The sequence below is a fragment of the Drosophila tropicalis genome, unplaced genomic scaffold (assembly GCF_018151085.1).
Source record: "Drosophila tropicalis isolate 14030-0801.00 unplaced genomic scaffold, ASM1815108v1 contig_158, whole genome shotgun sequence".
In the NCBI taxonomy this organism is placed as follows: domain Eukaryota; kingdom Metazoa; phylum Arthropoda; class Insecta; order Diptera; family Drosophilidae; genus Drosophila; species Drosophila tropicalis.
Window position 1 is genome coordinate 6,688,140 of NW_027172602.1, and position 26,970 is coordinate 6,715,109.

The 26,970-nt window shown below is 42.3% G+C and overlaps 2 protein-coding genes across 2 annotated transcripts; both read right to left on the reverse strand.

Moving 5' to 3' along the window:
* Positions 1-100: 100 nt before the first annotated feature.
* Positions 101-26,964, reverse strand: LOC137587040 (unconventional myosin-XV-like). The gene is given in 9 exon segments (XM_068303279.1): positions 101-700; positions 768-1,910; positions 1,972-2,203; positions 2,267-2,808; positions 10,282-15,888; positions 15,890-16,560; positions 16,563-17,013; positions 19,424-19,772; positions 26,458-26,964. Coding segments are annotated over 8 exon segments (8,940 nt in total). The 5' UTR covers positions 19,550-19,772; positions 26,458-26,964; the 3' UTR covers positions 101-532.
* Positions 6,352-7,512, reverse strand: LOC137582509 (serine-rich adhesin for platelets-like). The gene has a single exon (XM_068297088.1). The coding sequence runs from the start codon at positions 7,510-7,512 to the stop codon at positions 6,352-6,354; it is 1,161 nt and encodes a 386-aa protein (XP_068153189.1).
* Positions 26,965-26,970: the final 6 nt, after the last annotated feature.

The following is a 26,970-nucleotide window of genomic DNA, read 5'->3' on the forward strand; positions in this document are numbered from 1 at the left end:
TTGTTTTTATGATAATTTAAGCAATCAACTAAATTAAACAACTGCAAAAAAATTTCGATTCTTTTAACAAATGTTCCAAAGACAAAATAAAAAAAAAACGTTTCTTGTATGTTATATATAAAAATATTAATAATAATAAAAATAATAATAATAATAATAATGTTTGCTACATTTCTTAGGTGCTAAACAAAATTGATCGAAACGAAAGATGCTCTCGAAATTGCACGGGATTTGCCTAAAATCGATGATAATCGCTTGGACAGAACAAAATAGACGAAATATGGCCTTCGGTTAGTTGCCGAAGTGTGTGTGTGTGTGAGAGAGTGTATCTGTGTGTGTGTGTGGAGGGGGAAAAGGGGTCGAGCTAAAAGCATTATAGAAAATATCTAAAACTATATGTATATATATAACTTTTTTACGACTTAAAAATTGACACAAAAAAAAAAAAAAAGTAAACCAATATATAATAATCAATCGAAAATTTCATTATGATTAATAACTATGATTGAATAAAGATAAGTGTTCGTTGCGTCTAGTTGAGCTCTCGTTTGTCCCGCTGACTGATTTGGGCCATGGTTATATATTGACGGACCAGACGGGATATCTCATGAGCCTGTTCCGTTTGCACTCGTATGACCCGCTGTTGCATTAGATTGCCCACCTTCAAGTCCAGGAAGAGGGCGCCATCTTCGGATCGTACCTGAGGAAAACAATTAAAGTGGTAAGTATTTTGTTTTTGTTTTATCGTCGATTTGCTCTGGGCTTACCTTGCGTGTGGATATCACCTCCATGAAACTCCAGTGCTGTAGGGTTTCGTGCGTATTGGGATCAAGGAAGAGTACGCCACGTCTGTTGAGGGCCAAGATCAAATCACGCCACATGGGATTGTGATTGTCCTCGACATGTGGTCCCTCCTCGGCCCAGATGCGTTTGACGGCAAAGAAACTACTGCCGAATAGCGGCCAAGTGGCCAGCACATTTAAGAACTGGGCCTTCACCTGGCCGGGACTAAGGCCAGCCACCTGGGGCCAGGCTGATTGCACTAAGCCCACCCATTGGGCTGGACGTATTTCACGTATACCCAGCGCCGGCTTGGGCAACAGGAATTTAATCTCCTTCATGGCCGGCACGTGACTCAAGTCGGCAGCACGATGCAAAAGTGCTGCAATTCTGGCCATATCTCGCACCATCTCGGGGATGGGTACTCCATTGCCGGGCAACTCCAACAGCAGACCCTCTAGGTAGTCGGGAGCAACCTGATTGAATAGCACCTCCACATAGAGTGGCATGGGAGCCGGTTCTCGCTTCAAGGCGAAATGCCAAACAGAACGGCAGAATATCAAATAGAATGGCTGGCCAGATTTCAGGAGCTCTGTGGTCACATCCAAAATATATTCATCGGCAGCCAACGGCATGGTGAAGGCATCACCCTGGACAATGCAATACAAGGAGAACTCCTGCTGTTCGGCCTCCGATTCAACGCCAAGCAGGGCGCACAATTCGGCGATGACATCGGCCACCACAGTGGAACAGCGGGTGTTGACCACACGTTCAGCCCCGCCGGGTAGTCTATAGATTTGCCGTCTGGCCGAACGTCCGGCGGAAACGGCGGTTACCTCCTCCACACTGGGCACATTCTTGCGACCGCCACAACGTGCGGTTTTTCTCAAATTGGTCAGGCAAACTGCCGCTGTGCCATGACACGAACGCCGTCGATCTGATGCTGCAGATGTCAGATGCTCCATCAAATAAGGACGCAATGCATCCGAGCAACCAAAATAGGCGGCTAATATGCTTAGCAAGCGCCAAGCACGCTGCGAACTATCCGGACAGGGTGAACGATTCGCTGTGGTCTGTTTCATAAGCTGGCAATAAACCTCATCCCGCAGGGCCAGATACTTATGGCAATGCTGTAAAGGAATTTAGCAATGAATCTCAATCATTCGCATCTCCATAATAATGACAACTCACCATAAGCACTGTGTAGACACATTTCACCTCGGTGAGATCCGGATCGAGGGGTATATCGCCGCAGTAACGCAATATGCAATCGAAACACTCCAGAGCCAGGGGGGCCAAGTCATTGGGCAATCGTAGCAATGGGAGACGTATGGCATGACCTTGCCATTTAACTAGCTCGGCATAAGAGCGATTTGCAGCCGACTGATGTCGCTCATGATGGCGATCCGTATCGCGCAATTGACTGCCAAGTGAGAGAAAAGATTAAGGACAAAGGACACACAACTTTACCCCAATGACAACTTACTCATTGCGGAAATGCTGCATGGCAAACTGAAGCAGCGAATATTTGGTCACTGAGGGCGGTGTTCCACCATTATTCTCATCCTGCATATAGTTGGCATCCAGATCGTGATGTTGCTGCTGCTGCTGATGATGTTGTTGCTGCTGCTGCTGTTGTTGTAGATGCTCTTGCTGGCCATTACTTAGGGATTGGCTTTGCTGTTGGCCAGCATTTGATTTGCGTGCGGAATGCAAATAGCTCTGTTGCTTCATAAATCGCTGTTGCTGTTGCTGCTGCTGTTGCTCCTCCTCTATGGCATCGTCCAGCTGATGTTGCTGATGTTGTTGGTGCTGCTGCTGCAACTGTTGCTGCTGTTGCTGATGATGATGATGATTCAATTCCTGTTGCTGACCTTCCATTGAGCGCGACATAAGTTCGCCATTCGAATTGCCATGTTCATTCCGCTGAGCATGCGCCTGGCGGGATTCCAGGCGCTCTAGCGGCACATTCAATGTCTGAGCAGCGGCCCGGGCACCCGATGACAGAGTCGATGCCTTCGATTGCGACTGGGCATTAAGAAAGGAAAGAAAAAATGTCAACAAAATGGTTAGATTAGTTTATTAATTGGCCACAAAATGCAAGGCAAATATTTTTGTTTCGTTATTGTGAAAGTTGCTGGTCGCCATTTTTGGCCAATGCCATGGAAGTGTGATCAGTGTGTATAGTGACTGACCAGACTGACCGGTTCGACACACTCACTCACTCACACTCACACATACACACACACATTCACTCAAAGCGAATGTGGGCGTGGCTCCATATTAAAGGAGGCAAGAATTGCATTTTTGGCAACGAAAGTGTTTAATTATTTGGCCATTTTTCACTTTTATTGCTTGCATTTTAATTTTTGTTTGGTGCAATTTATTTGCCATTGCTTTCACCCCCGCCTCTTCACCCCCCCCTCACTCACCGTGCACTCCCCTACAACTATCTCAAAATAAATGCATTTTGCACACTCATGCGAAAAACAAAAACAAAAACAAAAGCAACAACAAAACTTACTTACAATTAGTAAAAGTTTTGTTGTTTAAGAAAGCGGAAATCTTTCTCCAATCAATCAACTTGCCATATTTGAACAAATTATGCTTACAATTTTTGTGTGTATTTTTGGTTTTTAATTTTAATTTATATTTTTATTTTCTTAGCAAAATATTAAAGGGGAAGGTAGGAAAGCGTGTTAATGGGCTTTGAGGGGGGTTTTTCTGGTGCGGAAAGGTTGATGAAAATTCAATTATGTAGATATATTTATAGACAAAATGTGAAATCTGCGTTTTTTTTTTTTTTTTTTTTTTCTTCTTTTTTTAAGAGAGGAAACAAAAGCCATAAGCATAAAACAAACTATTAATAGTCACATTGTTGCTGTTAGTCCAATACATATACGTTTAATTTCTCTATAAATATAGTGAATATACATATAACTCTAACTGGCAATCAGTTGGCCATTATCTAATTCATGAGTAAAAAAGCTGCTAATATTCATAATTATTATTAGTTGAGCGCTATAAAAAAGGCTGCTAAGTTAGAGACTGTCTTAAACTAAATCACAGGAATCTCAACACCGATATAGAGAGTTGAAGAGATCTGTTTAAGAAATGACCAAGTTTTTTTGGCCAAATTTTAAGAAACATAGTGTCAACTACTTGTGTTGATCGCATTTGATACTCCTCTTCTCGTTTTCCTTGTCATGTTGGCCGGAACCACACAAAGTGTCACTAAGAACTCAAATGGCAAATGGTTTCGATTCCATCGGATTGCATCGGCTATGGCCAATGGCAATATAGTACGTGCGATCTTTGGGCAATTGAAGTTGTTGCGAACCAAATCTACAGTCTACAGTTATAATTTAGAACAATGTCTCACAGAACCGGGCACGCAACTGGGTCAAATGACTTGTTTTGCCCCACACCAGACGATGGCGACGACGAGGAGGAGGTAAAGAAGAAGGAAGATGGGGAAATAACTGCCTGGCCGCAGTCAAACTGTGTGTGTGTGTGTGTGTGTGTGTGTATGTGTATATCTGTTCCAGTTCTGGCGCCTGCAATGCGAATTCAATTTGCTGGAAAAACAATATGAGCAACCATCAAATGGAAGAAAGGTGAGCAAGAGTTTTTCTCTTTCTTATGGGGGGGGGGGTAAAATGGGGTAGGTCGAGCAGGGAGGAGAGGGTTACCAACAATACGATATAAACTTTAATTTCAAATATATAATCTCTTAGAGTCAGCAACTTTCTTTCTTAGTTGTGCCTCCTTTTGCTATTTTTGCTCGAGTTAATTAAAATTCGGAATTAATGTGTGTGCCCCCCTCCCCCTACACGTCTCCTCGCACATATGTGTACATCCATTCCAAAGTCAGGCCACCAAAATACACACACACACACGCCGACAAAGTGTGTGTGTGTGTGTACACACATACATCATGACAGGCAAAAGATATTAAAGTAATTTACAGTCATACAAAAGAGACGAGCAAACAATAAAACAAACGCACAACAACAAAGCAAAGAAGAAGAAAAAAAGTGTAATTAAATTATTGAAATCAAATTACAGTTAAATTACAATTTTCAACTATGAAATGGCCTGATAATGATATACTTTATACATACATACATAGATGCTATGTGAATGATAATGAATGCGGCGGCACGACTTTTATTTCTCACTTCTCGTTTTTGGGTCACCCTCAAAAATTTAATATTCTAGCTTTTATATAGTGTGTTTGGTTTATAGATCTTGTTCCTGGATCATAAAGCAACTGCAATTGGATCATCATCATAGGCTAAGGTCATTGAACTCAATAGAAAGGTTTCGATCTTCTACCTAATAATCTACATATATGTCTGTGCGTTTTCTTGATAACGAAAGGAAAAAAAAAAACAAAATATTGCTATATCCCAATTTTAACTCATTTAGTTGCAATTCTCAACTAGTTTTAGCTATTTTCATTTGAATCTATAATTCAAATTCAGTTATTCATTTTGTTAGTTTAAAATAAAAAAATTAGCCCATTTTATCCAATGTTGCCATAATGTTGTTTTTTGGACTATTATATAATCGACACCTATGATCGTTGGGTTTATTTCCTAATTAGCTCACCGCAAAAAGCTGGCAATAGAGATGACTATGCTGATGATGCCAAGATACATATGTTGATGATTATATAATAATAAACAGCAGTTTGTGGATTGTCTGTCAGTCTGTCTGTCTGTCTGTCTGCCTGTCTGCCTGATGTAGTTAGTAGTTATTTGGTTGCTGTCTGGCCATGTGCCTTTTGTTTGCACGCTAATAATGCGATTATATGTGCTGATTCAACCAAACATCAGCCATCAAGATATCAAGCCTCATCCTCCTCCCCACCGACCTATCGCCCCTCTCCCCACACTGATTATAACGGTTAGACACAACACCTGAGGCAAGGTGTGAAATAAATGTGTGTGTGTGTGTGTTTTTTGGTAATTATGTATGTTTTCGTTTTGTTTTTGTTGTTTTCTTCTGGTTTTGCTTCCGATTTTACAGACTAAATGAAATTATAAACGGAAAATTTAGGCCTATTACCTTTTTTAAAGCGGAAATAGTTAATTATTTGGACTGTCAATAGAAATGCGCCCCCAAATTGAAAAAAACAAACAAAATAAAATACAATTTTTTAGATTTATAGCCCAAAAGCACTTGTGGAAGAGATGCAAATATATCAACAGATTATGGGGAAAATTTAAAAATGATATAAAAGTTTTTAAAAATTTCTCAAATTTGTAGTTTTATATAAGCTAAGGTAATAAATTACTTTTAACTTATAAAAAATTATAATACCAAACTATTTCTCAGAACAAAAACAATTTAGAAATAGAAAATCAAAAACTTTTAGCCAATTCTCTAATCAAAAGATCTTCGATCAATATATCGGAAATGCAGCTTAATTTATAAGCTAATCTCAGAGTGTTGGGTGACGGTTCTCTTAAGTTCTTAAACAATCATTATGAAACTTTTCCATAATCTAGAGCATAGCACTTTGATCTAGTTAGTCTAGCCCTTAACAGCCCTAATGAAAACCCATTATCGAGAGAGTATTAAAGTCGACTTAAGCTCAATTCGTAATTCATATTTGGTGTGGGTATTTTGGCCTACCTCATTGGTGTTCATAGTTTCGAAACGGGCCAATATCTCTTTAACTGAAATTTTCGATTCGGTTGGTTCCTCCAATATAGTTTCCATGCGACTTACAGAACCGCTGCTGGCATTGCTTACTCGACGCGTTTTATTGCCCAGTAGATTGCCGGCCAATAATGGAGTTGGCATAGTGAGTGGACTAGGACCAGGACCAGGACCAGGAACGGGACCAAGGCCAAGAGTACAATTGGCAGCGGCTGCGGAATTTGAATTTAATGTATTTGCCAGAGAGTCAACCATTTGTTCAGACTCTGATGATGATGATGATTTATCATCCGTTTCCGTTGGACTCTGATGTTGTTGTTGATGGAGTTGCTCGTCATTGTTGTTGTTGTTGTTGTTGTCTCTTTGGTTGAGCTGCAGCTGCTCCTCATAGCAGCACTGTTCACATAAGCTGGTTGTGGTCGATACCGATATGGAATTGGATGTGGAATTGCATATGGAATGGGATGTAGAGGTGGTGATAGTCGACGAGTTGCAGCATTTGTAAACAATATCTTCCTCAACACTCCAGGCATTATCATTGTCCAATTCCGATGCAGAAGCTCCATTCAATTCGGCGCCCAATGAGATACAACATTGTTCATTAAGATCGCGAATACTCTCATTGGTCAACTGGTCCAGATTGCTACAACCGCGCTGTAGAGCCATTTGTTGTTGATGATGCACCTGGGCCGATGTGGTGCCCGTTATATGGGCAATTTCCGCATCATCTGAGTCGGTATAAAGCATTTCGTGCTCCTCACAGCTATCGGCATCTGTTAAATTATTTAGCGAATCCAATGAGGCGCATTTACAGCTGGCCTCCTGGCCATGCCCATGCCCCTGTCCCTGCCCCTGGCCCTGTTGATGCTGATTTTGGCCTTGCTGCTGTAGCAGCTTAAAGTTATTAACCTTATCGTGATGCATTTTACTGATCAACGATTCCACCTTATTCACAATGCTGCTAAATTTATGTGGAACACTTCCTCCAGCCGAGAGTTGTACATTATTTTTGACACTCGCCGGCACTTGGCAGGATTTACTGCTACGCACACTCTGCGACATGGCCACGCAGTCAATGGGTGCAGTCAATCAGTCAGTCAGTCAGTCACTCAATCGCAATCGCAATCGCAATCTCTATCTCAGAGTCAGTCTCTAGCAGTAATAATCCATGGGCCATACGAAATTGGAATCGGAATCGCGAACGCCTCGGCCACATGTTGCACGCGTGCCAGTGAAAGTTGTTATTGCATTTCGATGATGACGACGTCGATGATGAACAGCGTCCAGTTTGGCCGCAGAGACGGCAGCAACTGGCCAAACTACATGGCCATAATGAATGTTAAATATTGTTTACACGCCGCCGCCAACTTGCCAAGCTATCAATTCGAGGAAAAACGCGTTTCCCGCACACACACGCACACACACACACACCAATAATAACAACAACAAAAATACGTGATTGTTATTTTTCGCCTTTAATCTTTTTACTTTTTTTCGACCGTTTTTCGTTTGTGGAAATTGCTGCGGCAATTTAATGCGTGTTGTATTTATTTATATCTATATATATATATATACTTTTTAGTTATTGATTTACACACGATATGCCATAGCTTTTGTCTCTATTTTCCTGCCACAATTGAGCTTCATTATTTAGGATTTACATTAGCCAAATTGTTTGCTGACTTGATACGGATGGATGATTGCCAATTGTTAAATAAGTTTTTTTGTTGGTTCAGACTTTAGTATGAGGAAGAATTTGTTTTTGAAAATAGTTTCATTTTAAAAGATTGTTTTGAAAAAGCTTGACTTGAATCTGTAACAAATGTCAAGATATTAAAAGGTCATGAAACATAAAGAATCCAACTAGGAAAGAGCCCTAGGCCTTTATAGAGACTATATAGTTTCAGATAGAGATTGTAAGAAAACTATAATAGAAAGAACTTTCATTCTACGCTGAAGAAGATTCCTTTTACCTGCAAGGCAAGGAAAGTACATAAGTTTATGGATTTTTTGCATTGATAAGATGCAGTTATCGTTTAATGCATTGATAAGATAAAATTATCGTTTTATTATTCAACAATTTCTGATTTTGTGGGTCAATCTCAGGTCCGGATTTGACTTAAATATTTAGCTTTTGTGCACATTACAGCTATGTTTATAGTATGCTCAACAAAAACATTTCACAGAAGCAATAAGAAACAAACAAAACAAAAAACAAAAAAAACAACAGCAACAGAAAGAAAGAAAAAAAAGTTGGTCAACATGGAGAAAACCAAGACAAGACAAGACCACGACACGGCACGGCACGGAACAAAACGAACGTCAAAAGAATTTGTAAGTAAAGTAAAGCTAAAGCTGGAGCTGATGCTGAAGCTGGGAGCTCTGCGTGATGCCGTTACCGCACATTTGTAACAACTGAAAACTTGGCAGACTGGTCAAAACGAACGCGAATGGCCCCAGCCATTTGACTAGCCATTTCACTCGCAACGGAGCAGAACAGCTGCAGAGTGTCCAGAAATGCCTGAGCTCTGGCTCAGAGCCAGTTGAGTTAACCAACTTGAGTGAAAACTGCACACACACACACACACACACACAAACTAAGCCCCGTCTAGCCAAGCCGTCAGAGCGTTAAGCCAAAAAAAAAAAATATATAAAATAAAAATAAAAGAGAAAGAGTTGGAGTTGGAGTCGCCTTTGAGTAAGCAGAAAAATCTCCCCTCCCCACACTATGCAAGCTGCGCTACAAATAACTGTTTCCCATCTAGCAACGCATCTCTCACATTGGTCAGTCTAGGTATCTTCACGATGGTAGCCATGGTTAGGGGCTCTCCAACTCCAACTCTAGGTTTGGCATTTGACGAGTTTTCACGCATAATATGAATTAAATTAACTGCATGAAAGAGTGAATGAAAGAAAGAAGGGAGGAAGGAAAATCGAGCTACCAGAGCAATGTTTAATCCCAAATAGTCAAACCGCATCAAGTTATGAATATCATTCATATATGAATGTATATATACATATGTATTAAGCGTATTTGGATCAATTGAATCATTGGTCTCCATTGAGCTTCTTTCTCATTTAAGGCAAAGAAATATATATCAATCGAATATCAAATAGACATGAAAATTCCAGTTTTAAAATATACTGCATACTTTAGGGACTATGATGAACAAAAAGTGAAAATATGATTGTTGATTTAACTTTTCTTTCATATCAAAATATACACTATACACTTTTTCGATTTTAAAAGATTTTAAAGAAAAGAAGTTACCAGTTATCTTTATCCTTTAGTTTCGTAAAAATTACTCTGACTGACAAATCGAATGAACAACTCCTATGTTAATTATCACAAATTGGACACTGCTTGGACTTAAGTGAAATATATTATCTTTTCTTATAGAGTAAGGGCTAATTGATTTCGGAAATACACATGTAAAGTGATCCTACTAGAACCTACTACTTTTGTCGCTAGAATTTAGTTATAATTCTCAACTAGTTTCAACGCTGAAGTGTAGTTTAAGTAGAGTAGTGATCAAAGTCTGCAAACTTAAATGCTACTCGAAATGAAAGCTTTTACCCACAAGAAAGTTTACAACTTTAAGCTTAAATTAAAGTGATTGGGAAGCTTAGAGATCGTTTCAAGCTCTTGTTTGTAATCTGTCTTTCTCTCTCCACATCTCTGACTGAAACTGGTACAGCAATGTAACTTAACTGTGCGCATTTATGTTGAGATTGTTTGTTAAAGCAATTCGTACATTTGCAACGGTAAAGAGATCAATATTAATCCGTGGGCGAGTTGGTCGGATTAGTGGTTAGGGGGGTTTCACTCACCTTGCGGAACTCCTGTACAAAACTGGTGATCATCGACTGGATGGCTGCGGCTCGGGTGGCATGCAATGCCAAATGTTTGCCATTGCGCAGATTAAGCTGGAGGGCAGCTGGTCTTGGCAGGGTGACTGCATTCTGGATCTCAGCAAACGAGATGGCCTGCACTACAATCAGATAGTCGGCATCGCGTCGGGCCAAATAGAGGCCACTATGCGATACGCCCATGATGCTGACATCGGGATAAAGTGGAGCACCCTGCACAGCGAAGAGCCGGGCGAAATACAGGGGCCAATCCCTGGCCATGTCCACCAAATGTCGCTTGACCAAAGCACGGACTTGCTGTCCGCGAGCAGCCAAAGTGTCCACACTAACACCATGGCCATGGAGCATGTTGAGGGCGGAGCTCTTCTCTTGCGGCGTAATGCGAAGACAAGGCGTAACTCCAAAGACATCGCTAAGCACCTGGGCAAAAAGTAGATCCAGGGCGACAGGTGGCCCGATGGGCTCGTGTGGCTGGAACACTTCCTTGCGCACACGCAACTTCCATGGCACGCGATTGTAGGTCAAACAGGCGCTGGCCCCCTGCCCTATTCCTGCCACAGAAGCCAATGTAGCCGGTTCCATGGCAAGTCCAGCACCAGATGTAGAAGACGATGCCGATGTCGTAGTCGGCGGCGGTGGTACTGGGGCCGGCACCAGCACTGGCGGAGGTGTTGCTATCGGCTCCAGCTCCTCACGCATTCCGGAGCTGGCCGAGCTCTTCCGTTTGCGCTCGTGCTCATATCTCTGCGCCATGTGTGTGCGGAAGGTGGCCGGTGTGGATGGGGAAGAGGACTTTGACATGGTCTCGATACTGGCCTGGATAACCCTAGGCGGAGCGGGTTGGTAAACCTTGTGACTCTCTTTCTCACGCTCCACCTGGCGTAACTCGTACAGACGTTCACGCTCCCTCTCTCGCTTGTCGCGCTCCTTTTCACTGCCACTGCCTGAGGCAGGACCCTCCACTTCTGCTCTATCCCATACGGACTCTGAATAATCTTCACGATCACGTGATCTGCTGCGACTTCGCGATCTTTCGCGCTCATTTTGCTCCCAGGCAGACACAACCGATGACGACTGCTCCTCCAGATGATGAGCGTTATGGTGATGATGATGGATCGGTTGCTGCTGGTGGTGCTGCTGCTGCTGCATAATACCAGGACGCACTGCCCCGAAAGTATCACGTTCCTGACGCTGGATAAAGGCGGGCACATGCTCCTTTCGATAGTCGGGCTCCGGTTCGGGCGTCCGGCTAACCGGCGGACTCTGTGGAGCTGGTGGTGGCGCTGGCGGTGCCATGCTGGGCGGCCGTATGGGTGGAGGTGGCGCTGGCACACTGGGTGCTGGGGGCAAAAGTACACCTGGCCAAGCATTCGTTGGTGGAGCTGGAGGCGGTGACAATTTACCCTCCATGCGCTCAATCTGGGTGCGCACTGTGGCCAGTGATTCACCAGCTGGTCCTTGGCCTGCTCCACCAGAACTCACGCTTGCGAAGAGGCCGCCGAGCTGTTGTTGCAGCATCAACTTACGAGTGTCCTCCAATTTGGCTGGAGCTCGTTGCTCCGACTTAGTCGAAACTGTGGAACGCACCGAGTGACCAGCTGTAACCTGTTCCAGGCGTTGGCGCATCTCGGAGCTCAGCTTAAGCTTGCCCACACTACCCGGTGGCGGTCGATCAGCTCCGATTTCAAAACTCTTCTTGGCCAACTTTGTGGTGGTAACCATAGATTGCATTGGTCCAGCATCTTGAGTGTCTCGGGAGTTGCTTGCCGTTGTTGTTGTCGTCTCTAGGCGTATGCTGCTGCGCATTAGCTGCGTGGAATGGCTGGGACCTAATAGCGGCGGTGTTGGACTCTCGATCTCGAACTCCTCCCACTCAATAGCCGTGGCCGTGGCACTAGTTCCTCCCACCCCCGTTGACCCATTGGAACCGGAAATCAACTGATGTTGCGCCTGGGGCGTTGTCTTGCGCTGTTGCTGGCGCAGTTTAAAGGCAAAGAAATCCTCCTCTGTCTGGAATTGTGGCTCACCTTGCGGCGGTGGCCAACGCCATTTGCCGATTCTCACGGTTTTCGCACGACCATAAGGATCCAAAAAGTGTCGCGTCTCCGAGGGATCTTTGCACTCCAACGGTGGCGGCATGGGTGGCGGTGGTGGTGGTGCTGGAGGATGGACTGACTCCATAACCACCAGACTACTGCGCGTTGATTTAAGCCGCAAAGGCGATTGCGGAGGAGGCGGTGAAATGGAAATGCTGCCAATTGCTGGCGGCGGTGGCGATGTTGATGTGGCCGCGGCTGCAGCAGCTGCCTGCTGAGTAAGCAAGGTCTGGAGTGCTTGATTTTGGGCCAGAAGTTGCTGCTGAATCTGCAGATTCTGGGCCATGGCCGATTGCAGGAAGGCTCGCTGAACCTGCTGCTGATACAGAGCCGGTGCAGATTCCGTCTCCGTTGGCATTTGCATTAGCTGATGCATAAGAGGATCACTCCCATTGCTGCCACCTGTGGTAGTGGCTACATGATCCGTGCTACCACCGCCCCTGATACACTCCACTAACTGTTGCTTTTGAGTCAACTTTTGCAAAGAATTATCCACGAACAATCCACCATCAAGATAATCATTTAAATTACTTTCCTCAGACTGCTTTGGCTTGGCACCGCCGCCCCGAATACTGGCTGCCAGGGATCGGGCATCGGACAGCTCGTCCAGGGACCCATCCAATACTGGGCTAAACAGATCGTCCAAGAACTGATCCACATCCGACGCTTGCGATGGAACTCTTACGCGTCGCACGTGCGAGGCCAGAGAGGGAGCTTCACTGGTATCGGACATGGCAGATGATCTGGTGGCATATTCCGATTTGTCCATATACTTGCTAGAGTGCGATCCGTGTGAAGCGGCATGGGATCGACGACCGGCATGCTGGGATTTCTGATACCGAGGGGCAGTCTCCTTGCCCATGGGTGCAAGCCGCTCTGCCGAGTGATAGCGATCGTTAAGACGACTCTCCGATAAGCCCAACGTATGCAAGGGCTCCTCAGAGTCACAATCTGGCAGGGGAAGTGACTGACCTTGTCCTATGTCACCGGCTAACAAATCGTCCAAGGACTTTGATCGCGATTTGGACTGACCCGGGCTTGTTGCCGAAGATGTTGGTTCATGCTCAAAATAACGTTCATTTAATGCAGAACTACGAGAAAGCAGCTCCCGACTGCTTCTCCGCTGCTGCTGTGGGGCATCTTCCTTTGCTGCTGAAGTGGGTGGAGCAGGAGGCGGCACTGCCGGCCTTTTCACGGAGTCGGGTAAGGAAGTGCGCATAAATTTAGCACCTGAACGCAATAAATCGCTTCTGGCAGCAGGGAAAGCTGGACATAATTCCTTTTCGGCAATTAGATCCATTACATAGTCCAGTCCACAGCTATCTGTTAGCTGCTGTCCATCGTCAAGCACTAGAGTCCATCCTCGGCTACCTCCGCCCAGACTAGACACTGCAAGGGCAGCGGCTTCTTCACAGCTTGTCCATGAATCAATTGCCACAGTCTGGCTGGCTTCATCGGGTAGGGTAAGGGGCAAGGCCATATCACTGCCGCGGGACCACGAGCGCCACTCAAGCCAGGAAGGCACAAAGCTGCGACAGGCATTACCGCCCGAACCGCTGCTCTGTTGGCGTAGCAGTTGACGTAGAAGCATTTGCCTCATTGGGTCTGGTGCCTCGTCATCTACGAACTTCATCAGATACTTGCTAAAAGCAGGACTTGGTTGGAAGCAACACAAACACTGACCCAAGAGCTGCCATAAACGGGTCGCCTCTGTAGATCCCTGGCCCAGACCATGAACTTGATTGCAGATTTGAACCAAAACCTCATCTCGCAGGCCGCGTGAACTCAAAGCCTTGTGTACAATATAGTCCGCTAATAGTTTCTCTTTAGCCCCCTCCAGAGCCTTATCGTTGCTCCAGCGCAAGATGAGCTTGAATACTGCCAAAGCATCCTGGAAGTCCTGATCTCTAGATGCCGCTCGTGTGAGCAAAGGCGCCGTAATGGGCTCCCGTCTTGGCTGCAGTCGCAAGCCATTGCAATAGACGCTGCTAAACTTTCCAAACGAGAACTGCGCCAAGTCATCAGGTAGGTGTACACTAGGAGCCGGAGGTCCTGGCACTGTACCCAGCACTTTAACTAAATTCCTATCTCCATGCGGTGGTGACCAACCCTGCAACTTGGAGTAAATAAAAGCCAGTTCTGCTGGTATATCCAGATAGCTAAGTTGACTTCTCTCCAGAACTGCCTGCTTGGCTTCGCGAGCTTCCCTCGCTCTCTGGGCCGCCTCACGCGCCTCTTGTCGTCGTCGATGATCGGAGCGCAGTTGGTGTACATGCCTTCGTGCCTGACGGCCGCGCCACAAGCGCTGAGCAGTGACAGCGCCTCGTCGTAGCCGCTGGAAGCGCTGTTGCTGCCGTTGACCGCGCCAACGGGCCTGCAGTCGAGTGGCAGCCACCTCGCGACGGGCCAGTTGTCGACGCACTAGCATGCCTCTAACGTGCCGCTGTATGCTGACTGCTGCATGACGCAATCGCTCCGTTCGTCCGCTCTCCAAAGCGCGATGCAGAGCTTCACGCAAAAAGACTCGTGTGGCTCCCAACTGATAGTCTGGTCCCTCCACTCCTGTACGCGGCATGGCTTCCAGCAAAGCTCGACAAAGCTCACGATAGGGCGTACCCCGGGCAAGCGGAGAAGACAGAAGATGCCGATAGCGTTCAACAAAGTGCTGGAAACGCAAACGCACTGGGTATCCCCTTTGTCTGATTTGAATTGTGTCCAACATTCCAAGATACCGCAATTGCTGCAACACACACGGCATATCCATGCGCAAGGCATGCTTATCCTGATTCGGCTTGATGCAGCGAACGAACCATGGATGACAACGGCCCATTGACTGAAGCAATTGCTGCAAAGAGTCCGCAAACCGAGCGGCAACTGTTGGCGTGCGCGGCTTCATGGTGACAAAACGTCCGTTACTACCCTTGGGAAGGGTCTTACCGGCATCCCGTTGGGCACGCAGTTGTTTGGTCAACTCATTAACCAGAGTCAGACGACTTGAGGCCAGCAATTCTAGAACATCGCCACGCAAGGCATCACGATTCTTGTCGAGAAAACCATCCACACAATACCACACTTGGCCGGCATAGTGGGTGACTCCAAACTCTTGGGCTCCGATTCGGGGGCGGGCATACAGCTCGCTTAGGGCATGATTGTAGTGACACTTTTCCAGGAAACTAAGGTCAGTGGCACGTGGGAAATTGGATTCATCGTCTAGTAGATGACAAATGCCGACCGGCTTTTTGGCCAGCAAATGTATCACCGGCAGATTGTCATCCCATGCCAGTGGTGTCCATTCCAAACGCTCGCGAGCATACTCCGCCTGTTCCAGCTTAAAGACATGCTTGTTGAAATACAATTGAAGATTTTCATTGGCATAGTTAATGCATAGCTGCTCGAAGCTATTCTCTGCCAGATCCTCAAAGCCAAAGATGTCCAGAATGCTAATGCGGTGAGCATCATGGGTGCCACCTTTTTTGTACAATCGAGTTGATCCGGGACACAAGCCAGTTAAAGAGACCAGCATAGAGTGCCTTGGCAAAGGCATCACGAGCATCCAATGCCTGGTCAATACCCAGAGGAGTGTGTAAACGTTCCGCTCGTGCCTCGGTAGTGCGACTAGTCAAAGCTCTATGCAATCCCTCGGCACTAATATGTAACAGATGGGCAGCCCATTTGATTTCAGCATCTGAGCCAACCTCCACACCTTCTTGTCCGTGACGCAGTTGACGGCGATGAAAGTAAACATTGCCCAGATGAAGAACCGCAGCCAGTACCCGGACAATTCCTTCTCGTTCTCCCTCGGATACACCTAAAACTTGCATGGCGCTCTGAAGAGAGGCCCAGTCCACACGACCGCTGGCACAGTCGGTGGCTCCTTGATTCAGGTAAAAGTATTTATCGGCCTCCAACAGACCATATTTGGCGCGTTCCGTTTCACTGAGGCCACCAAGCATCTCATAGAAAACATGATAGTTCCTCTCACCGGGCGCCTGTGTGACAATGCGCGATTTTTCCAGAAGATACTGAGTGATCTTGGCGCCAACTATAGCGCCACTCTTGAAATACACCTCAAGGTATTTGCCGAATCGTGAACTATTATCATTGCGGGCAGTTCTGGCATTACCGAATGCTTCCAGTAGGGGGCTGCCTCAAGAATCTGTTCGGTGATGACTGCCGAAGCGGATCCGCCTCCAGGTACGACGGCAGCCAGATATTGCATCACTAGCTTAGTGGATTCTGTTTTTCCCGATCCAGATTCGCCTGATATGACGACCACCTGGGGCGAGGGTAGAGCTGCATGTGCGGCAGCTCCAATGGCAAACAAATGTGGTGGCAGCGCGCCAAGTGGGCGACCGGCATATTGCTTTGCCACCTCCAGACCGTAGGCATCCGGGAACATCTTATACGGATTGACGGCAATCAGTATACTGCCAGCGAAAGTGTAAATCAAGCCCTTGTCATAGCGCAAACGGAGATTCCATAGCAATGAAGCCTCATGTAGGTCATCCAGCAGAGTCATATCCTCTACACCGCTGCTTCCAAGATCCTGACGTGCTCGCAGGCTTCCCTCACCAGGTTGCAGGGCAAACGTTTGTGGCTACAGACAGAGAGTGAAAAAGATAATTAGTAATTGAGTTGAAATCGTAAATAACCCAAATTATTTTCTCCCCATCCAAATCTCTTCTCACATGTCGCGCTATCACATCACTGCACAGTGTAGATAATCGCTTCACCACCTGCGGATAGCGACATTTCAGTCGACGATGTCGACTTGGATGACTTTGAGTATGCAATGATATGTCCTCCATATCCTCCATGCTCGCCGGACGCTGGCGTCGCAGCACATGTGGCGATAGCAGAGCCAATGACGGAGACTGAGCCGGACTTGGTGTTACCGATCCGCCTCCACCACGTTGCCAAGGCTCCAAATGGAACCGTACTATACGCATCTAAACAACAACAATGAGTTTAGCTGAAACGTTATTGGATGCCGTCTCGAATGCAACTGAAAGGAATCTACCTGAAGTCAGATTGCCACAGTTTTCCCCAAACCATAAAAACACGTTTCCCACTCTCCAACCCACCTCGAAAACAGATGACACTCCTAATGTTGGCCAGAACGCCAAGAAAAAACGAAAAATAATGAAAGAAAAACTCAACTCCAGCCACAAGTGGAAACCCGATCTCTCGATCCACAGTTGGCTATGAGAATTGGGGATGGGGGATGGAGGCTTTTGATCTTGCTGCTGATCTCTTTGATCGCCATTCAATTAACCAGAAGAGAGAAACATCATTTCGAGTGGGGACTTTCTCTTCGCGGCTAACCAGTTTAAGTTCGTCACCGTTACACATTATGCATGTTTGGATCCCGTCTCGCCTCATCACAGCCAGAAGCAGAACTGCTGCATCGTGTGAGGCACCTGACTGTCAATTCACTCATCACAACAAACAAAAGTGACGCCACCATCTCAGCAGATTGCCGCCCTTTTTCTTCTTTACATCAATCGAAGCGTTGCCAATTCATTCGATTGCTACGCATTCCATTAGCCAAATGAAAACTAAATCAATCTGCTGCGATGACGAATCATGAAAAAAAACACCAATTGTTTTGATACCCAAAAGGATATCAGCCATAGTTGACAGGTGGTTATAATCAGTTAGAATTTATCAATCATTATAATTGGCACGTTGCATGGAGTCCTCTCATTATGAGTGCTGTCATTTCAGCTTTTTTCTTTTCATCAGATTTGTCTAGCAGAAGAACTTTTGGTTTGGTTTTTAGATGCGATGCCCTTCGAATGGTTTTGCCTGATATATTGTAGAATCTGACAAGAAATCTAATCATTTTGAATATGCGATCCCGCATACTGAATGTTCTTATTTTCTCATTTCACTTCTGTTACGTATACGACAAGAAACCCCATTCTATTGAATGAAAAATAAAACATTTTCTTTGATGTGATGACAAGAATAGCTTAGAATTCGGCTTAGCCTTTTTTTTGTTCAATAATCTAGCTTTTTTTGTTCTCATCACTGCTCTTTAGCAGAGGCAAACTTGGCCAGCAAGTTGTCAAACCAGACCAAACAGGATACAAAGTTAAAGCTTGCTCCCAGTTGGCCATATTTCTGTTTTCCTATCTCTCTCTCCCTCTCTTTTTCTCTTGCTTTGTCTCTCTCTCTCATTGCATGTGCAATGGATTCTGAATGAAGCTTGACCGGCATCAGACGGGTGGCTGGGTGAGGTTTATACCGCTAAACGCTAGTGGCTACCTGTCCGAGGCTATTGGCCTATGTTCTTCTTGGCAGCCATAATTGTTGACCGTTTGCAGAGTGGAAAAAGGAAAAAGGAAACGTCAGACACAAATTGCTAGTCCGCCGGCTCAAAAAGCTTGAAGCAATTATCAGGTCACGTATGTACATATGTATGTATATAAGTATGTAGGGGCAACATGCATTACCCATAACCCACTTAAAGCGGCTGGCCAAAAAACAAAAACCAAACAACAGAAAAGAAACTAACTCAACGGATTTCGCTTACAAAATGCTTCCGTTATTCCATGCTGTTTGCTGTTTATTTAATTGTTAAGATACCATTTGAGTAACTTGGGTACACACTGGCACATAGACTCAAATATTGGCACATCAACCGAACCAAACTGAATCCGACCGACCGACAAGCAAACATTCCATAAATTCCACATGGGCTGCCAAATGACAAATAGAAAAACAAACACGAACCTCAAAAAAAAAAAAATCATGTCTGTTGACTCAAAATAGTGAAAATAGTGAAAAGCATTCATAAAAAACTTAAACCCAACTGGTTACAGGGCCTGGCCCAGGCCTAGGCTAGAGAAAAACACTTTTTGTTGAAATATAAAGTCAAATTGAAAAATCAAATACTTGCAAACGCACGAAAATAAGGTGCGAATGTCTGACACTGACTGCAATAAGTGTGTGTGCACCATCGAGAGAAAGTCGAGATCTCGTTCAAAAACTTATTGACTTACCTTGCCCTTGATTAGTGCCTGGACAACAATTACTTGGGCAGCCCGATGCACTTCTTGTATCTCACCGGGTATGGGATGACCCACACCCGGATCGAACCAGACCAAATCACCTTCGGCCCAGTCCATGGCTGGCTGTATGTGATGATGTTCCTCCTCCTTCTCCTCCTCTTCCTGTCCTTAGTCTTCGTTTAATATTTTGCCTTGTATCAAATTGTTAATAGATTTTCCTTTTTTATTTAATCTATTGTTGTGATGTTTTTGATTTTTGCTTCTGAATGTAGTTTAGTTGGGGCTCTCTGTCTGTCTGTCTTTCTTGTTGGGGTTCATCAAATTTGCGGTTTATACATTGCTGCAGAAATACAAAAACAAAAAGAAGAAAAAGAAATGATTTTTAGTTGTTATTTATGAACTCAACTTTTTCACAGTCTAAAAAAAAAAAACTTCACGTAATTATTTAATTTTTTTCTTGCCTTTCTATAAAAAAAAAAATGAATAAAAATAAAAAAAAAAACAACATCGTCAGCCTTTGGCATATTAAAAAATTGTTACCTAGCATTATCACAGATAACGGGGGGGGGGTTATGGGGTAAAACCACCCCCTCCTGGTCCACCACTTACAAGTGATTGTGATTGCGATTGTGAGCAATTCACAGTAATGTGACGTCTGTTGGCAACGGTGACGGGCTCCAACGAAGGCCGCCAAGACGCTGTGTTCAATGAATGAATGAAAGTAAAGATTGTTTCTCTTGGCAGTTGCAGTGCCTGCCTGCAGTGAATTGTTTACAGGTTGTGAGATCCATAGCGAAATGCAACAGCCAATGAATTTAAGAGAAGATTCGATAAAAACTAAATTGCAGATTACTTGTCGAATTGCCTCAAATGCTTCGACAACGAAGTTTATATACTCTTTCAAGTTGGAACTCACAGATTTCCTTGACTAATTTAAAATCATTTGTATTTCATCTCATTGCAAGGACAAAATAGTTAAACAACTTTGATGTCTTAATTTCATTAGTTTCTCAAACAGAAAGGTTGATCTGTTTAAGACTTGGTTTTGTGACATTTTTGTTTTTTGAATTTCATTCGATAGAAATGATTCATATTATAGAAATGATATTTCTATGTTAATTTGATTCGAATTTCTAATTAATATATGTATGAAGAATTGTTTAAATCCATTAAGAAAATATCCAAATACAAAAGTCATATACATATACATATGTACATCAGTATAAACATATTTATATACTGTTCAAAGAATATTAAAAAGATACCAGATATTGTTGTTGTTGTGGCCTTTTCTCAGGCAGGCAAAAAAAAAAAAAAACTTTCACCTGTTTTGCTGCAAATGCCTTTAACATAAATATTTATGCCCAAAACCCCAAAAAAAAAAAAACAAAAACTAAAGTCAAAGAAGAAAAAAAAGTGACGTAGCAAAAGACAGAAAATATTTTGCTAGTTTGGTTGTTGTTGTTGTTAGTTGTGTGTGTGTGTTTTTTTTAACATGTGTTGAATAGAGATTGAATCTGATTTTGGTTACGGATGAATGTGGAATTCGAAATTTGGAATCTGGCCATAGTAACAACAAATTTTGTGGCTAAAAATGTTTTTGGCAAAGTAAATTAAGAGCGGCAACTCGTTTCGGCAAAGACGCCAAAAGAGAGCATTAATGCCAAAAAGAGAGAGAGAGAGAGAGAGAGAGGCGAGGCAGTCAGTCAGTCATTCATTCAGTTGGCCGCTTTGTCGCTTTATCAGCCACATAGTTTGCTCTCTCGCACACACACCAACACAGACAACTGTGAACACAAATCTTGGCCTGACTACGAGTTCGACCGCATTCCAATAATAAGACGCTGTTTGGCCCGCCGCTGCAGTCGCCGCTCTTGGCTGATGTCTATGCTAAAGTGGCACCACCAATAACAACAACAACAATAATAACAATAACAACCGTAAATATAATAATAGCATTATGCGATTATGCATCATCAATCTGTAATATAATAACCAATATATCCAAATAATATTCTACTTCCAATCAGTTCTTCATATTACCTTCAAAATCAAAACAACAACAAAAAGAAAGAGAGAAATGTAAAAAGACAAACAAAAAAGTTCGTTGCCTAAGTCTTTCGTTTTGCTCAAGAATTTTATTGAATGCTGAATACCCAGCCAATATATTTACCCAACGGGCATACTACTTAGCCCAAAGTTAGTTCCTTTAAAAGTAATATTCTTCGATTTTTCTCGCTTATTTAAATTCGTCATATTTCTCTATCAATTGTTTCATGGGTATCCAACAGTCGATGCTTTTGATATGTCTATAGAATTTTTTATTTTTTTGATTATGATATGTGCGCTTGATTTCCATATTGGACATGGGAAAGAGTTTTTAGTTTATCGAAGACGATTTCTAAAAACGATTTGTTATCAACTCTCGATGGAAAGATATTAGGTGTGACTGTCTGAGTGACTATCTGACTGACTGACTGACTGACTGACTCTTTAGGCCGTTGCTGCGCACCTGTTTAAATGCTAAGTTATGCATGTGACACAGACTCAGTTCATGTTACAGGTGTATGGTGTGCGGTGTCTTGAGCAAGTTTCAAGTTGTTTTTATCAACTTGAATTTTCGTTCAATTCTCTAATGCTTTTTTTTTTTTTTTTTTTTTGTTTCTATGCCGTAGACATTCTTAGCATAGCTAAGTTGCTTGTTGTTGTTTTGTGGCTGGGGCTTGTGGGGATTGTGGTTAATGTTGGCGTTTACGTTTGCGTTTTTTTTTGGGGTGTGCCCAACCAAAAATTCAAAAAAAAAAAAATCTATTAAATAAATCAAATTTTGTAAAAAATAAAATATGGCCAGTGAAAACATCTCAAAGTCTTCTTCGACTTTTGCAGACATAACACGCACCAAAAACCTAATCAAAAATCGCCTCGCTTAATTATTTCTATTTAACAAGATCGTGTTACAACAATTTCCATTTCAAATTTAAGTTTTCTTGTAGTTTTTGGAATTGTATTTTGTGTTTTATTCATTATTAATAGATCTCAGTTTGACGAACTATGCAATGAACTATTTGCAATTCAAGTAGCAATTAATTTTGTTTATTAAATGCATTTAACACATTTCATTTAGCGTGCTTAATGAGTGTGTGTGTGTGTTTGTGTGTGTGTGTGCGTGTGTGCATTACCTTGAAATTAAAACGATCTCACTAAATTTACTTTCAATAAATTATCTAATCACATTTTTATACACTCTCCAATAGTAGAATGATAACTTTTAATTGCAGATTTCAGAAAATATTTTCTCAGTTGAGAAAAAAAAGTTAAATGATAAGCATCAAGGGGTTAAAAATCAGTTGTCTCTCTTTTTTTTATATACAGAAGAAACATTTTTATAATCATCATGTCACAGTACGAAAGTGTGTGTGTGTGTGTGTGTGCGTTTGTTTGTGTGTGACAGTTTGAATTATTGGCTAAAAGCAAGCAATCATTTTTGATGCCTTCCTCTATGAGTTTTGAGCCTGTCTAGGGAGTGACTAGTCAGATGTTTTCTTGGTAAGCCGCTTAAAAGCCTTCTTCTCCACCTCTTTCTTCTTCCCATCCTCCTCCCGCCTTCTTTGGTCTCCACCTTCTCTCCTTCTATGGTGTCTCAGTGGGCTTGAGCAAATAGAAAATTTCTTATGGCATGTAGAAATATATATATTTAGCAAAGAAGTCAAAGCCAAAGTCGGTGCACGATTTCACTAACCAAATGGTGTAAGCCAAGTCCAAAGCTAAAATGGCGACACACACACACGCTTGAGACCAAGAGTAAGCCAAAAGGCCAATAAACCTTTGGAAGAAGCAAAACTCACAAAGATTGCTGTTGTTGTTGGTCGTAGGTTGTTGTTGTTGCTGCCGTTGTTACTCATCGATCACACACTGAAACTGCGAATATGCACGATGGAAAACAAAAAGGGAAATTTTCAAAAGTTGTTAACTTTTGTTTTATTTGTCTGTGGCGCGTTTTTTTTTTTTTTTTTTTGCCTTTTTACTGCACTGAAGAAGACAATTGAAAGTGGCAGCGCATTGTTTGTTTTGTTACTTTTGTTTTTTTTTTTTTTTGTCACTGTTCAGGCTTGGTCTATCAAATATTCTGCAAATCAAATTTTATATCCAAATCAATGTATCCCACTCAGTCAATCTCTTTCTCTCTGTCTCTGTCTCTCTTTGTGTCTGCGGGGAGTGCCGCATGATTTGCGTTAGGTTAGTCTTTTTTTTTTTCGTTTTTTTCCTCTTTTTGCATTTTAACTACCTACAATAGGTGCGTTAGGTATCGTGGGGCAGCCGCACCCACAATACCAAAACGCATGGGCGTTTATAAAAGAACTCCTTAAATAGAGGCCAAGTACATTTACATTTAGTTGCATTTCCATGCCAAAAAAAAAAAAAAAATCATTTTCTAAACATGTTTTTCGCATATTGCTAATAATAAATAAATCCATTTCATGCTCTGTATCGACCAATTAAACTCATAACAGTTTGGAATCAGTCTCGTTGAATCGGTTTGCAAAAGGTCAAATGAGTTTCATCTAAGCTTTGGATATATTTCACATTTTACTGAAAGTAAAACATGCTTCAAATCAGTCTGATTAAGTCCTTTAAATAAACATTTTTTTTGTTCAAGACAAAAATTCGATTTGACATTTAATCTTATCTAAAAACTAACCATACTACTAACTAATTATTGGTTTAAAGAGCTCGAGTCGGCCTTGAGTCTAACTTTTATTTCAGGGTCTTTGTTAGAAATACTCGAGATATTTAATAAACTTTTTCAATTATTTATCGTATAACTTTCAACTTTTCAACTTTTTAGATGCTGAAGAGACAAAAAAAAACACCGAAAAAACAAATTAAATTTCACTCAATTGGTATGTTTGAATAAAGTAAAAGTCAATTAACATCTTTGTCGCATTAACATATATACGTAAGCAGCTCTACATACACACACACACACAGAGACTTCCTTTGTTATGCATTTTTTATTTTAAATATTTGTTGTTGATGTTTCCACGACTGCATGAAAGCGAAGATGATGGGGAAGAGAGGTCGAAGAATAAGACCAAAAGACAAAAGACTTAGGCAACGAACGTGAACTAAGAATTTCCGAAGCGAGAATTAATGCCGGGAGAATGGCCATACAAGTAGAAAGAGCGCATCATATGGAGAGAGAGAGAGAGAGAATGACACGGGTGTAGGATGAGAGGCAATTTGTTCTTCCTAAGGAAAACTCCTTTACAGTCCTCGACATTTGTTTATGGCTACGCCCATGCTTCATATTATTGTTGTTGTTGCTGTTGCCTGCCTGCTGAGTTGTTGTACGGAAGTGCCACACAAACAAACATCGACCAGGCAGGCAGAGAGCAGAGCGGAGAGCTCATAGACATAGACAAAGTGGCATTCTTCTGTGGCCGGAACCAGTTTTCTTTTTTTTTTTTACTAGTAAATTTTTTGTTGTTAAAACTTCTTTTTATTTTTCATTACTTTTTTTCGTTTATATCTTTCTATATATGTGTGTGTGTGTGTGCGAGTGTTTTTTTTTTTTTTTTTAGTTTGTTTTTCTTATTTTGCACGGCCTAACTGTTTGCCATCTTATACCGTTGAAATCGTTCTTGGCATGATTTGCCAAATCGTCGTCGTCGTCGTCGTCATCATAGTCTTGGTCTTGGTCGTCTTGATCGTCGTGGTCGTGGTTGTGGCCAAAACGTTCGGTAAATTGAAATGTAGCAAACTGAATGTGGGGGTCTAGCTTCTGACCGCTCCCTACGAAAAGAAAACTGAACCGTTAACACACACTCTCACACACACACACATGCACAAGTTATGCAACTGAATGCAGTCAATGGCATAGGCAAATACCGTTACACAATAATTTGATATCGATCGAATCTGATGAAAAAAAATACATATATATGTACATATATATAAAACTAGAAAGAACAGGTCCCAATTCCAGTCCCAAGCAACGAATCTTATGACCATGAACCTTGTCTTTTTCTTTTCAACTTATTTTTGGGATTCGATTAGTTATATTCAGTGTGTGTGTGTGTGTGTGTGTGTGTGTGTGTGTGTGTGTGTATTTGTAAGGTGTTGGCGCGTATCTGGGCGCAGTATGCAGCCAGTAAGATGCAAACAAGATGAGCTCATAGACAAAATCAATTAATAAGCTAAATTCCATCATTGAATATGTACAGATACTTTATATTGTTTTCATATCTATTACATCAGCTATTTAGGTATGCTATAAAAATTTAATTGTTGTGTCGGTTTAGTAAATGTTTTACGGGATTCTTTCGGATAGAAAACAGTCAACATATGACAAATGATTTGCAAATATAAAGTTATAATCTTATAATCTTTTATACTTTAAATAAAAGTATATCCCAATAGGCAAATACAACTCCTATTAGCAAAATATTAAAACTTACTTTTGAAATATTTTCAAGAACAAATCTCATATATATTTGGCATCTTAGGTATCCTAAAAGGCAAGCAAGATACATGAGCTTCAAATTCAAATAACCAGCAGGCCTAAAGGAGTTCATTATTATATCTTTCAATTGGATTTCAAAACATAATTGTTTGTAAATAAATAAAGTCAAAAGCCGCTATATGATCAAACAGAATACCTGATCAGTTTTGAAGAAGTGAACGTTTTTACTTATTCAAGAACTTGTTCAATTGCTCACTGATTCATTCTATTCTTGTAAGAATAAATGTCCCAATAATCACAGACTTGAATGAATGAATCTTAGGTCTAGATTTTAATTTAAAAAAGACTTTAAAATGCAAATTGAATTACGTTACTAAGACTTTAACTTTTGATTGAATAACTAGAAGAAAAACTTGATTAAAAGAACATTTCAGGAATATTTTCGAACCGGCTCAGGGGGGATTAGTGTTTCGAAAAGAACCGTTCATGCCTATATACGTATATGTATAGGGAGTTATATGTATGTATAGATATATATTTCGATATCTTTTTCACTACTCACTTGTTTTTCTTTTTGTTGTTCTCCAGTTAACAATTCCACGTTTTGTTTTGTGCTCTTTTTGTCTTCTTTGCTCTCGCTCTTTCACTCTCTGTTGCCCTTCTTCTTCTTCGCTGCTTTTACTTTGTTGCTTTTAACGTCATTTCGTCAGATCATATACACTCGCACACTCACACTCACACACAGAACACAGAGAACATTAGAAGAATTCTGCTACATTGTTGAATTGGCTCTGTTAGTTGGTGTAAATGTTGGAGGGGAAATGTTGCCGATTTTCTCTGATCTCTAGATATTTATATGTATGTATGTATGTATCTATGTATATGTTTTGCAGTCAAGTCTTAAACAAAATTATTGCGCGGCACTTTGGCAATTTACTTTTATATTTAAAGAGGGGGGCTAAAACAAAAACCAAGCTTTAACAATTTAACTTGTAGTTGTAGTTGTGTTTTCGTGGCACGCCGCGGAGCAACAAACAAAAAAAAACAACACACACACACAACAAACTCCCTCGAC